The 14,549-nt window shown below is 41.5% G+C and overlaps 1 protein-coding gene and 1 long non-coding RNA gene across 7 annotated transcripts in view; both read right to left on the minus strand.

Annotated features, from left to right (window-relative positions):
* LOC133276571 (uncharacterized) overlaps positions 1-14,549 on the minus strand; it is a 787,535-nt gene that overhangs the window by 222,159 nt on the left and 550,827 nt on the right. The gene's annotated exons all lie outside the window — the stretch shown is intronic.
* CELSR1 (cadherin EGF LAG seven-pass G-type receptor 1) overlaps positions 1-14,549 on the minus strand; it is a 165,583-nt gene that overhangs the window by 14,903 nt on the left and 136,131 nt on the right. For 4 of the 6 annotated variants that reach the window (XM_061467483.1, XM_061467480.1, XM_061467481.1 and 1 more), the window contains exons 19-25: positions 14,161-14,344; positions 11,508-11,651; positions 10,110-10,311; positions 9,605-9,772; positions 7,077-7,203; positions 6,462-6,662; positions 1,885-2,059 (exon numbers count right to left, since the gene is read on the minus strand). In XM_061467483.1, coding sequence (XP_061323467.1) covers positions 1,885-2,059; positions 6,462-6,662; positions 7,077-7,203; positions 9,605-9,772; positions 10,110-10,311; positions 11,508-11,651; positions 14,161-14,344 — 1,201 coding nt within the window. The remainder of the gene's footprint in view (positions 1-1,884; positions 2,060-6,461; positions 6,663-7,076; positions 7,204-9,604; positions 9,773-10,109; positions 10,312-11,507; positions 11,652-14,160; positions 14,345-14,549) is intronic. The other 2 variants (XM_061467484.1, XM_061467482.1) reach the window with 1 other exon arrangement.

Below are 14,549 nucleotides of genomic sequence, written 5' to 3' on the forward strand. Positions count from 1 at the left end.
CATATACAATCCTTCTCTCACAAAGCAATTTAAAAGAAATCGTGTTTAAGATGCATGTTATGAAGTTGGGGCCTTTTTCTCTTTATATATTAAAATTTATAAAAGAAGCTTATTTAAAATATGTACAGTAACAGAGCTATCCAGAGGCAAGGAATCCCACATTGTGCTATTTATGATGAAATAATTTTCTCTTCAGATGATTTCTAAACCCAGAAGGGTAAACTAAAGGCTTAGTTTGCTGTATTCTTGTTTACAAAACACTCTGACTTGCTCAGTAATAGGGATCTGACTTTTCATTTCAATGAACTGCAAATTCAATAGATTCAGAGATAACAGGAGACAACAGGGGGCTGTAACTCACAGTTTTAAAAGTGCAAAATAGTTCCTATCACAGAGAACAATATGTAAGTAGAAAAATGTAAAAATGGCACATTTGTAAGATTTAGGTTGCATAACACTGCTGTTGAGAAACTGAATTAATATAAAATTCAGGAGAGAATCTAAACATGAAACACAAAATCCTTCTGACAAGTCTTTTAAAAAGTTGTGTTCTGAAATGCAAATTGTTTATTGCTATTTAATGATAATACTGCTCTTCTGCTAGGAATGATGCTGCTACATGATTTCACTTAGACGTTTCTAAATGTACTCAGTAGTCCTGCGTGTACTGATAAAAGTTACACAGGTCTGAGACGTCTCAGAAGTCCAAGGACCATTTTCATTTAAAATATCAGGGATACGTCTATAGTGGCTGAGCCTTCTGGATTGTGTTCTGGATAGATTCATAGAAGTAGAAATTATTTACGCATGAGGTGATACAGAAAAACTTACTTAACCAGTTCTCCAGAGAGGGAACTGACCTCTACTAATCTATGCTATGTTTTGGTTTTACACTTGCCTAAGTCACACAGGAACTTCTTCCATAATATTTTTCCAAGTGTGATATTATTTGTTTGACCTGAAAGACATCTAAACCTCTGCCACTGCTGACAGTATGTTGTTATCTGTAAAAATAAAAGTAATTGGATAAAAGTTAACTGTCTGCCTACGATCTAGTTTCCCATATGGCAACAGATACATGCTGAAAGAGTTGAACCAAAACCCACACCAACTGTTCTGTGAAGCGCACTTCCCAAGGAGCTGTCTGCCTGCATTAACAAAGCTCCATGCGCTGCACTGGAAACGTCTGATTGCAAAAATAAGCGTGAGGGTGCAGATGGATGTGCTCTTGTGTATCACCCTGGAACCATTTAAAAGATTACTGCCTCCAGCTTTTCATTACTTTTCCTTAACTAGAAGTTATTGCCTTTGTATATGAAATGAAGTAAAAGGCTGCTTGAGTATTCCCAGCTCATTTTTAAGCCAAGTAAAACAGAACTGCTGAAATCCCTTTCAGGGAACATTTACAGCTGGTTGAGGGTAGGCAATGGGAATGTCCAGTGAAGGGCAGTAAATATCCTGGGGGCAGCATTAGATTCTGAAGCCACTGCAGCTTCCTCCCTGAGAGACCATGTGTCCCTATCCTGAGGTACCAGCACAGGGAAGAAAAATCTCTGAAGGCTACTGGCAAGTTGTTAAAATACTGTTATTCCCAAGCAATGTTACCAAATCCTGTTTTAATCTGTGTGTGATTATGCTTATATTATTGTAAAACTGTCAGCATCACTTCAACTGGGGCAGCAGACATGTGGTACACAGATCTGACAAATTCAGAATGACTTCTGCTATACATGAGCTGGTGTTGCCCTCATTCAGGAAAACACTGAAGAGACAGCAGCAGTAAAGTGCATCCATAGCTGGCCTGGATCGGGTAACTTTCCTGAATCTGGCCAGTGAAGTTAGCAGGGAAGGGAAGGGAAATGGTATTGGGGTAGTTGAGCGTACCTGTTATGATGGCAGGAATGCCCCAGCCAACAACGTAGTAGAACCGCATGTGCCCGAAATTTATGTTCCTCACTTCAGTCAGCATCCGGTAGATGTGGAGCTGCTCCACAAACATCCATGCAAAGGTGCTCATGTAGAAATAATGCAGGAGGATGGCAATCACGGTGCACACAAACTACAGAAGAGAAAGTGCAGCACTATTAGAGTTGCTTTTCTGAATCACAACCCAGTGAGTCACTGGCACCCCCGTGCAGCTAAAGGCAAGTGTAATAAAAAGGTTTTGGCAGAACAAATACACTGCCATTAATGAAGTTTTTCAGTTTCAGAAAAGCTGTTCATGTTGTGAAAACTTTTTTTATTTATTTTTTTTTAAAACTGTGTGGCCTGTTCTGGGTCTGGTTCAGCTCTACTTTATCAACCCATCATGCTTTTGGTTGTTGGCCTTGCCCTCCACATTCTGTGGCTAATTTCTCTGTGTATTTGCTGTAGAAGTGAGGATTTTGGTTATTCTGATTGAATTCCTTCTGCTTGCAGGAGGGAAAGGGCTGACAGAGCCCTTGTTTAGAGCAGGAGGTGGGGATGCGCCTATGAAGGCTGCAGATCCTCTGACATGCCTCATGTATGAGTCCTGCCTGCATAATGCCACTGCACTGAATTCAGCCACAGCATGTTTAACTGTATCAGCTAAATTGGTCTCACTGCAAAGCCAACATATTGCTCCCAAGAACAGCCACCCTCAACCCTGTACTGACTTGGTGTCTCCCACTTTCGCATCGTGGGCCATCCTATGGGTCTTTCTGTTACCTTATACTTTCCAGAGAGAAATATTTCTCTCCGAGGAAGTGTGCTATTTTGGAACAGTTTTGTTTTGTTTCCAAGTAGACCATGTTCTGTGCCTGGTATCAGTAGATAAAAAAACTACAAAGAAACTCTTCTTGTGCTTGGCAAAGGTGGAGGGGAGCTGAGAAAAGATCTTAGGTTTTCAGTTTAGGACCAGCCCCTGACAAAGTCTTTGGTCAGGAAAACTTCTCTTCTGGGGACAGAAACCCATGAAGCTTCAGACCAAGAGACGTGAACATGCCGAATATGAGCAATGGGTGATCTGTAGACTTTAACCAAAGTCCTTTCTTTGAGGAATTTTCTTTTCAGCTAAATGAAATGTCTGCCTCAAAAACAGGCAAAATGTTATGTAATCTTACCATCTAACCTAAGACCAGCAGACCATTTTGCCCATGTCTGTGTCTTAGGTCTCTAAAAGTCTTTTTCATCTACAGCTTGTTTTCCGGGACTCTCTTAAAAAATACTGAGAAGCAAAAGCATGGATGCATCCATGGGGAAAGGTTCTCGCCATCTCTTTTGTCCCTGCAGCTCTGCCCTTCACTGATGAAAGACTGAAGACCTTGCACATCTATACTCCAACAAGTCATGGAGGATGGCTGGTCATTATCATTGGACTAAAATGACGCAGCCAGAAGTAGATCACCACCTACTCTAAAAGATCAATCTTTTACCCAGCATCGGAGTATTTGACTAGGAAGTGGAAGAGTGGTTTCTAGGCTCCCCCTGGCTCAAGCAGGGGGGTCAGATCCCTTCTCATCCACTGCATAAAACCCCCCTAAGCACTAGGCTGTAAGATATTCTGGGTCAATAAATGCTCATCTCTACCCTCCTCTTGAGGCTGTGCAACTTGCAGTCAGGCACAGAAGTTGAGGACAAACAGAAAGCAGGCTAGTGCTGGCTGGGCAGTTCACATCTTTGGCTAGGAACAAGGGGATCTGGAGCTTCCAGACCCAGGCTTGGATTTGGTTTTATCCTGAGTCAGCAGAACAAAGTGGACCACTCAGCTCTGCCAGGCTGAGAGGAGCAAAAGTGAAGCACATCCTGAAACCAAAGAGACCAAGGGTCCTTAGTGTAACTAGGAGTAACAACTACAGTAAGCAAACTGGTAGATGAAGTCATCTTTGCAACTAAATGGCTACCCTGAAATCTTGCATTTCTGTACTATCTGCTAGGCAGCTTTCCCTCCCAACTTCACAGTTTGATGGATGAAAACAGGAATGACCGCAAGCATCTGACACCTGAATTGACTCACAATTAACTTTCTCCTTTCAGAAGCAAAGCTAAAGGGTTTTGCCAAGGATCTCTTGATAAACTTGAATTAAGACCACTTTGTGTAACCATTTAATTTTTGTTTCAAAATGTTCTGCATTGTGTTTTGGAACCTTCTGTTTCCATGCAGCACTGACCCTCCTTTCATATTTTGGCACAATTTTTTAGTGTTTTTTTTTCATGGTATAATGCCCAGAAATGTAGGTTTCCCTGTTTAATTTTGCTGTGCAAAGGAATCATAGAAAGACCGCCAACTTTCTGGATTCACTTACTGCATGAGCTTTATTGTAACACCAAGCATTATAGAAAATGCAGCTCAGCGAATAAAATACCTTTCTTCCCTCTATGTAAGCAGGGATTTTTTTGCTCCTACTCCCACATGCATATGAGTTGACTGCTGCCCTGAGCATTACCTTTTTCAGGTAAGAAAAAAGAAAGAAAATAAATAACTTTCTATCAATAGTCCAGGGAAAGATTAAAACCTCACCCAGAAATGTGACTGTTAATTTACAGAAACCCATAAAAGTCAGGCTGGGTGCCAAGCAGTGCAGCGTTATTTGTGCTCCAGCATTCTTTACCTCTTTATGTTCATCAGTGCATGACTCGTTAGGCAACTCTCATTCCATACAGACAGATGAATAATTGTCTCAAGGAGAAGTGGCTTACAGCCCTCCTAACTTCTCACATGGACTGGGTAGGCTGTAAGGAGTGGCTTTCTGCTGTATGAAATATGTTTTGTAACTTAAAAATCTTTCTAAGTGGGTTAAAGCTTTGGGTTGTTTCACTAAGTCCTCATAATAGTACAAGACATCATCACACCATGAGCCCCAAAGCATGAAAGTGAGAAGGAGCAAAAAGAGAACAATCTTACCAAGTACAACCATTACTATTTGTGGTACTGCTGTAATGAGCGGTTTTCCTTCTCTTCAAACCTTTACTTGGTGCTTCATGATATTACAAAATATCTGCATATAGTATCATCTACTGCATAACTTTTGGTAAGATTCTGCAGGGATGTGGGCTTGGTTGCCTGCTCCTCAGTATCCATGTCAGAGAAGTGGAAAATGTATGAACTCCTTGCTAGTGAAATGCAGTGAAAAATGAGTGATGTGCTCAAGAAGGCATGAGAAAAGTCAAGTTACACGGAGTGCTGTGAATCAAATGGCAAGGTGAGTTCATTTGAACCATGTCATATTAATATGCAAGCTTTTATATTATGAACCAAAGACAACATGGGTCACACATGATGTGAGACCATATCCCAGAGGTCACTGCTGAAGATCTCAACATAGCAGCAGATAAAGGAACAGAATTCCTCGTGCAGGGATGAATCAGATTATGGGACCAGGCATGATACTAGCAGCTGGAAAGCTTCATCCAGATTAGTATTCACTATTTTTCAAAGGATAAAGTGGGGAAAGAAAGGCCAGCGAAAAATAAAAGCAGAAGAGTAACCTGAATCTTGGAAATTGAAGAATTTGAGCAGCTTAATTTTAGTTAGTTTTCCAAAAGAAATACTATTAAGGAGAGGGCTTCCTGGGAACACAGGAAGAGGTCTCTCAAATTTACTGGGAAAAGGTCTTGACAGCACTCAGTTACTGCAAGCTGAAATTAGCCAAGGTCAGGTACTTTCTAAAATGTATGTTATAGCTCAAATGTGTGTTAGAATCCAGGTGATACTTTAGGCTTAAATTACCCAGCAACTGAGGCTGTATGGTTAGGCACCGTGGTGCCATTACCATAATGGTGATGATACTCATTGAATGTAGTCATATTTTCCCCATTTCTGCTGCTTGGACAATGTGGAATCAGCATGGCTCTTTGTTTGTGTGTGTGCATTTTCACCTCAAGATTGTACTTTCCTCTCAAAATTTAGATTAAACATGTACAGTAATGGATTTCTAGAAGACAAATGTTCTTCAGAGTGTTCAGATAATCCCTAACATAATATTTGAATACTTTTCAAGGACATACTTTTTATTGCATGTAATCCCCTATCTGTCTACAGCCTGTTTGGTACAGGCAACTGTAAAGCCTGGCAGTGCTGGAACCCTTGCCTGCTTTTCTCCTACCTGTCTGCATGGCAACAATGACTTTTGAGACTGGTGCTACTAAGAATCAGCAACCACATTAGATACAATTAGATATGAATGAGGTTCTTGTACTGAGCATACACACTTCATATGTGGCGCGTATCTCATATTCAGCCTGTTCGTAGCTTGTGTTTCTTGACATGCACAATGCTTGGAGGTGTCTGCACTAAGTTCTGGCAACAGATATGATAGGCTGAAGCCGGCAATCACTGTGGCTAGAAAGCACAAAGCAAAGTGACAGGTTTCCTACTAATTCTTGGATTTAGTAAGTTGTCCCATACCCAGAAAGTGGCAGGCAAAATTCACAATATGAACCTCCCCGCCCAGTTTAAAGCTTGACTACAATTCTAGCAATAAGCACAGAGTAACTCTTACTGGGTTTTCAGTCTGGTTGATTCCAATGAGAAATACGAGCTCAGAGAAAAACAGGGCAGCCACGAGGTTTTTGTGGATACTGTGCAAGTTGGAACGTAGTGTGCGGATCAAGACCAGCAGTATGAAGGTGATCAGCAAAGCCACCAGTGAGATGGATACGGTTGTGTAGGTGACGATCTTCAGAGGAAGAACCTCCCCATTCTGTAGAAGGAGATTGACAGGAATTCTGTGAGGTTTTCCTTTTTTTTTTCCTACAATAAAATTTACTACTTGGAATAGCAATGTTCTCATTACTACTGAGCCAAGGTACAGATTTGCTTTAGGAGCAAGAGAAGTGGATGATGCCACCTCCTAAATCACTCTACATGTTGAGTGTGCATGGGCAGCACCCAAAGGGTGCATCAAGCAGGTAAGAAGCTCCTTTCAGCACACTGAATGATGCATGCTATCAGGCATGGGGCAACACACTGCAACATGGGATCAATCCACTGACAGTGCTCTGAGTCATGCCCAAAGCTCAAGCTCTGGATCAAAGCCCTTGAAAACCAAAGCCCTTGAAAAAACAAGCCCTTGAAACCCACAGCCCTTGAAAGTCCTGAGCCTGGCATCACTGACCTCTCGTTTTGAAATGTCCATCAGGACGGCAAAGCTGGTTATGTGGTTGCACTGGCAAGCAATATGGCTCTGGTTTCTGGAAAACAGTTCACATCCTCTGGAGGACCAGGCACCTGAACCACCAACCCTGTGTGGAGAAAAGGAATTCCTGAGAGCCATCCTCTGACTTCCCCTCACCTCCTGCTGCTATCGTTCTCTAGGACAGCTCTTGCTCCGCAACCGGAGAGGACTCCACAACTGGAGATCTCTTGTAAGCACCAAAACAGAAATATTTTAGCTGTCGCCTGCCTGAAAGAGTATCATCAACTTAAAAAGCTTTCAGATGAAGCAGTTTCTGACATGACAGCTGGCTTTGCTGGGTTTAGAACAAGCTGGTTTGAGTTAAAAATATTTCAAGATTTTGGGTCAGTGACCACACAAGCAATATGGGGAAGTGATTGCACAGAGCAAACTGGTTGTTGAAAAGGTAAAAAAATAACAAAACCACAGAGAGATACATGTTTTTTGGTCATCTCTATTTTCATATACCTTGACACTGCTTGCAGAGCTCTTATATGAAATATGTTTCAGCAATAATGTGATTTTGTTCTAATGTTCCTCCGAAAAGTACACAAGAAAGGGTTAAAACCTGTGAATGATATTTCACATTTGGAGATCCCTTGTACTAACACTGGGGAGGAGCTGCTCCCTTACAAAATCTTCCCTGTGCAGCCTTGGTTAACTCCAGTGGCTTCAGAAATTATTTTGTATCAATATTAGTTATTCTATTCTGAAGTTAAGGAGTAATAAAAATAGTCTTGTAGTTACTGAAAGAGTTTTTGATTAGACATGACAGGACATCTTTTTAATTCAGCAATAAAATATTTGTTGAGCAGTTTTAGTATCACTTTCTCTTGAAAAGTAGTCACTTCTTAAAAACTCTTTCATTACCTGCAGTTTAAGAGCTGCTTTTCAATTGCGGCTCTAGGAAGATGTAACACACACAACAATGCCACTGAAGTTGCCAGCAAATAGCTAATAGATGAATCACTTGAAAGCTAATGAGTTATTCAAGCCCATACAATGTTTAAAAATTTATGAACAAGGACTTGCCATTCCCTCATAATTGGCAGAATCATCTGTACGTACAAGCAAATACACTACTTCACATGCAGGAAAATGGAGCAGTTTATTACTGCAAACAGATTTCTGTTGCCTCTTTGACCCCTTCAATGATCTAATCTCCTGAAGCTTTTGAATAGGACGCAAACATTTCTTAGGTTAGTTTGCTCTCCTATTTCCAGCAGCGGATATTGCCTCTTAATGGATTTTTCCACAGGTTTACTAGACGTTTTGCGTTACTAAGAAAAAAGTTACAGCTCTTCCTCTTACCCTGAGCAGACAACATCATCGTCTCACTATATACCTGGCTTTATGGTTGGAAATTGCATTATATATGTAATAGTTACAAAATTGTGAAGGCATAATACACAGAGCACGTAGGGATTCTCAACACATTTTCTTTTGTTTTATCCACACCCTTGAAATACCTCCAACAGGACTGTGCTGTTTGCACAATGCCATAAAACAAAACATCTATGAGCATATACAGGTCTTAACATTTTTCACATTTTCAAGAAAAACATATCTGTCTTTAACTTTGCTGAATACCAGAGACCTAAGTGAGCCATTATCAGAGTATTTCATCTTCTCCCTCACACTTTCCTCCTAGAGAGTCAAAAACTCCCTCCTTAAGTTCTGCTTATGTAGCATGATTTCTTCCTAACAACTGGAAGAAGTCTAAGGACCCAAAGAAGGTACTTCCTTTCTCTCAAATTCCTCACTAAACCAAATGAAAACATATACACAATAGTTGATGGAATGAAAGGTAAGTTGCTTCTTATCAGTGTAACTGTCTTTGGGATGACTTTTGATACAAAAATTTAAGATTCAAAAATTTATAACCTTTACCCACATAAATTTACCTGCAAAACCTCAGTCCTCCCTTTTGCCAGCATGAAAACTTGGTTTTGTAATTTTTTTGCACTGGCACTGGCTGAGGCATTAAGGGTGGGTGCCTGCTTGCCATATACACTGTCTGGTCACTGGAATAAAACAGGAACAATCATCTCCTGGAGATCCCTCCTAAAAAGAGGGCATGGGGCAATGATAATCCTGCCTTATGAACCTCAGACGAGCCATCAATTCAGGCTCTGGAGTTGGACTATGCCTGTCCAGATATACATCTGTGGGCAAAAACCATACAAGGAAATGGTGAGAATTATTTCTGGGAGAAAATGAACCCTGCAGAGAGACATGACGGCACTGTGCTTGCTAAAACCACATGGCTAATCCTTTGTTTGAGGAGTTATGATGATTATTTTCATCTTTCTTAGGTTGAAATGACTACACGGCTCTATTCCAGCAGAAATCAGCTGCCAGCTGAATGAGTAAAAAGGGTTTTTCTCCAGAATTGTCTTCCTGCGCAGAACTTGTCTGCTACTGAGACAAGTTGCCACGCACAGCTCTAAAGCAAGTAGGAGACATACGTGATGGAGTGATTCCAGAAGACACAGACGGGCTTTGTTCTCTCCTCTGTTTCCAGCATGGCATACTCCACTATGATGGGCTTTTCCACCAAGTTGGGAGGAAGCTCCCCATCACTGTGAATAGCTGTGCTCACTACAGGAGTGTTAATAATAGGGCGATTTGGCAATCTGCAGAAGGAGAAAAGTAGCACAGTGATCTAAACATTCAAATGCAAAGCACTGATTGGGTAGATTCTGCAAATAAAACATTTCCATTTGCTTCCACTCAGAAAGCAAAGTAGATGCACCATCAGCCTTCCACACAGCTGTGTTTCCAAAAGCTGCTGGCACTACTGACACAGTTATTCTCACACAGTGTGCCAAAGGAGGACAAGAGACCATACTGCAGTGACAACTACAGCACAGATGACATCTGGTCTGTATAAAAGCAGCTCTGTCTCTCCTGCACACTCAGAGCAAGTGGAAGAGGGGATCTGCACAATTCACACAGGGGTTTGAAGTTTACCTCAAGCTCCTTCGGTCAGGATCATAGTTTTCAGGCAGGAGGTGTCCCAGGGATCGGTATATGATGACCATGGCAACGGTACGATGTGTTGAGTCACCTGGGTGTCGTTTCTTTCTCTTTGCAAAAGCACTCTCAGGGCTTAGTGCATCATCGCTCCCCTTAGAGGACGATTTTTGATTTGAAGGCTTCGTTGTAGGCACTGCTATGGAATTAACACGAATATTAAATTCTTTCAACACAGCCTTGGAGCTACCACTTAAACTGGTAATTTTGCTTTGCAAAGATTCAGAGCTGTTACTGTTGTTATAACTCCAGGCTTACACAACTGAGGATGCTTCTAATGTTATATTTGCTATTTTTAATAACATTTTAGCACACCTCATAGTTATATAGCTGATATCAAATAACCATTGAACCCTGAATAATCATTTAGTCTAGCTAGAAAATAAGTAATTTCTAAGCTAGAAGATCTGTAAGTATATAAATACTCTGTGCTTGATTTAAGGAGAACATTGAAACACAACGCATGATATTAAATTGCATGTACCTTATATATGGCAAAACTAGTGTTATGAATACACCAATTGGCCACATGGGATTTCTCTCTGCTAATTCTACCATATAATGAGCTTTCAGTTTCTTAAAATCCATATTCCCCTTTTCTTGATAGGAAAGATACAAGTCATACAATCAGATGCCCTTTTTCTAAGGAAAAAGCCATAAAGTTGCATCAGCTTATTAATTATCGTGTTATTTTCACAAGTGTCACTATTTCCTCATTTGGAGGATATTTTTCCATGATACTTGTCTAATTATTGCACTTTGAGTTACCCTCTCTATCTTCCCTTGCCCAAGGTAATGTGTGGCTTCCCTCAGCAATGTCAGGGTACTACAAAGACACTGGGAAGCAGGCACTTCCCCATGTATTCCCCCTCATCACCCATCTCCCTGCACAGCTCAAGACTTTGTTGTCTAGTTCTGACAATGTATCTCTGCTCCCAGATATGGGTTCTGTGTCTCTTTCACCACTTCCCTCCATCTCTGCAGGGACCAGGGGAAGGCAGCTGTGGGGCTGTAGGGTGGGGGGGGGGCGTGCCCATCCTATCCTGGTGGGAACAGAGGCAGAGCATGTCTCCTACTTTGACAGGGCTGTGTGAGGGGCTGTGAGTGAGACCTGACAGACAGGTACAGCCAGTTACACAGGCCCCCATGTTCTCACCGATGCCGGCAGGCAAAATGCCTCCGAAGTATGCGCAGCTGCTCCATCCCCAAAGAGTGTATGCTTGCGCAGATGGTCACCCTGCTCTCACCCAAGTACCATTCTAACTTCGAAGGATCAACCATGATTCTTAGGAGCTAGTCAGAAATGCCCTCCGAATGGCAGCAAAAGGGTTTTACCTTTCCTGTCTGAAGGTCTGAACAAAGTATCAGGGAAGACAACAGATGACTCCAAATCTCTCGGATAATCTTCTTTAATCTCGTGAAACCGTGGTATTCTAGCTCCCGTGAAATTAGACTTGTCAAAGATGTCAACAGCAATAACTGGGGGAAGAAAAGTGTTTCCCATAAAACTAACTAACTTCAGTGCTTTCAAATAGGATATTGAGACACAGTGAAGCATGATTGAAATGTAAAATGCCTGCACAACGCAGAGAAGAAATTTAAACCCCAAAATACAAAGTGCAATTTTTCTCAATTAATACCTTAAATGAGAACTAAAAGCTTATGTGCCAGCATTATATTGCATTTATCAAATTATACATTTATTTTGCAGTCAAAAGGAATTCACAAGACAGTATCTCCTATAGGAAAACACTACTGCAAACACTAGAAATATACAATCATAGAACCATAGAAATATTTAGGTTGGAAAAGACTTTAAGATCATTGAGTCTAACTGTTAAGCTAACACTGCCAAGTCCACCGCCAAACCATGTTCTTAAGTGCCACATCTACAAGTCTTTTAAAACCTCCAGGGATGGTGACTCCACCACTTCTCTCGGCAGCCTATTCCTGTGCTTGACAACCCATGTGGTGAAGAAATTTTCCCTAATATCCATCGTGATGTAGATCACTTTGTTGTACTTCTCCAGCAGCAGCTGACTCTGGTTTCACAAAGGCCTTTCTCTGGCCCCAGAGCTTCTCTGTGCGCTTCGTGTTCCAGTTTCAGACTTGCTTCTTTTAGGGAAGGCTAAATGTGCTGCTTCAGAAATATACTTCTACATCTGTTAAACTGCACAGTCAGCCAAGCAAAGATAATAACCTGCATTTTACCTGGGACTATTTAGTCCTCCAGTTCTCCTTTCTCCATGCTAGCGGTTCCTCTCTAGCTCACCTCATCAGCTCTGCCTGTTGTCTAACTGCCAAAATATTTAAAAGCAGCTGAGTTGGCTTGAACTTTCCCATTTAAAAGAAGTCATTGAGCGCCAATTTACATGTTCTAATAAAAGTGAAAAGCTGGAAGTCCTGAGGGTAACCCTGCACCGAAAGCTGTGATCCACAGCAAGTTTCTGTATGAAGAAATATCCAAGTTAAGATTTGCAAATTCCCATGTCTCTAAGTAACTCCCAGATGAGCCATTAGGAAACTCCATTAACACCATGCTCACCTGGAAAAACTGTTCAAAAGAAAACAGACCCCTTTCAGGTCAGAGCTGCCTCACCCCTCCCAAGATAATGCCTTTTTACCCAGGAAAAGCTGGTGGAAAAAAATAATGATTCATAACCTGCAAGAAATCCTGATTTTTGTTTTCATCTCAGCTCAGGTTGGTTAAAATGCTGAGCATGCCTTCTTCTGAATGTGAAGATAGATAAAAATATTTTGGTCTTGATAGTCCTGAATCAAAAGGAAATACTGCAGGATTGGTTTATAAACAGAAACCAAACTGTTTCAGTTTGGCTTAGTTCAACCATTATCTGACGCCCCTGGAGTTGATGCAGGACATTGTAAAGTTTGTAGCATGATTGTCTCATGCCTTTGCTTTTTATGCCCTTGCGACTGTGCACACGAAGCACTCTCAGGACAAGGAGTAGGCAAACCTAAATTCACTTCTTGTATTAATGGGTGTAGTTAGGAAAATAAGACAAGCTTTTGGGCACATAAGCCCTACTTTAGATCTGAAATAAAAGCAGTAGCTTGAAAAGCTAAATACAAGTTCAGGCTGGTAGTAATCTAGACAACCTCTTAAGGAAAAACTATATAAACTATATAGCTATGCTGCTTAGGGGGGACCTCTGAAGGTATGACCTCCCGCTCAGAACAGGACTATCACCACCACTTGTTCAGATTAGACTGTTGGTACCTGGGGAGAAAATGAAATAGAGAGGGCAGGGAGAAAATGGGGAAAAAGGCAGACCAGGCTATGGCTGCTGTGCTGCACTTGAGCATGTACCAATGGGACATCTGTGAAGTACATCATAGCCCTGCAAGCACAGAAGCTGTTATTTTGGTTACTGGGGGAGCACTGACTGTGATAGGTGGGAAAGGTGTCCTAGTATCTCTGATGTTTCTTTCTCAATGTAGAACCATTCTGGATATTTTGGACCCCAAGGATCTTGCTCTGATGATGGATTTTGCAAGGCTGGAATTACTATAAAATTTGATTTCTGGGATAGGTTCCCAGCCTAGGAAGGCATGTGAAAATCAGAGGTATATGATCAATAGTAGGCTTCTTTTTGGTTTTGTGTGTACTGCAGTAATTCTTCAGGTGGTGGTGGTATGATTCTTTCAAAACCAAGATTTACTGTGTTCAACTATACCAGGTCGTCTCAAAAGGCATTACCTTTCCTTACAAACTTTGTCCTTCCCATCATCTGTACACTACTTTGGCTGCAAAGAAATGCCACAAGGGAGCAGTGGCACTGCCCAAAGTGAAAACAGATCAGGCATCTCCCAGGAGGCCCCCATGGCAACTGAGAGATACAGATCAAGGCTCAATTGACTTGAAATGAATGCACTGAGTGGGCACCACTAAAACAAACAGCTAGCACCTCTTCCCAGTACATTTTTAAAGCTCTAATACAAAATGCCAGTTTTCAACACAGATACTCACTGATGTTAGGGGTAACAATGACAAAAGGTCTCATGTAGGTTTTCTTCATGTTCTCAGCCACGTTGTTGAAGTATTCCTCATAGTGCCTGAGCAGGTGAGCGGTGCCACCCTCGGTTCGCTGAATTTGCTCCCAGTGCTCCTTGTTGCTGGGGTCCAGTAGAGCACTGCCCACTTTGATAATATTCTGAGAAGCAAAGCACAAGCCTAAACTATGCAGCAAACAGAGCGCTGGGTTTCAAGTGAGGAATACGGAAAATGATTGGCATTATGGCCTCAGGTGAGTGTATAATGAAATACTTTAATGCACGCATGTTCGACTGCAGCCATATGAAACCACACACAACAGTTACTCACCCTGAGGTTTTTTTTTGTTAAATAAAGCAAATCCC

This window comes from Pezoporus flaviventris, unplaced genomic scaffold (genome assembly GCF_033815535.1).
Source record: "Pezoporus flaviventris isolate CSIRO_AGI_PZ_B2104156 unplaced genomic scaffold, CSIRO_AGI_Pfla_v1 ptg000045l, whole genome shotgun sequence".
Lineage (NCBI taxonomy): Eukaryota > Metazoa > Chordata > Aves > Psittaciformes > Psittacidae > Pezoporus > Pezoporus flaviventris.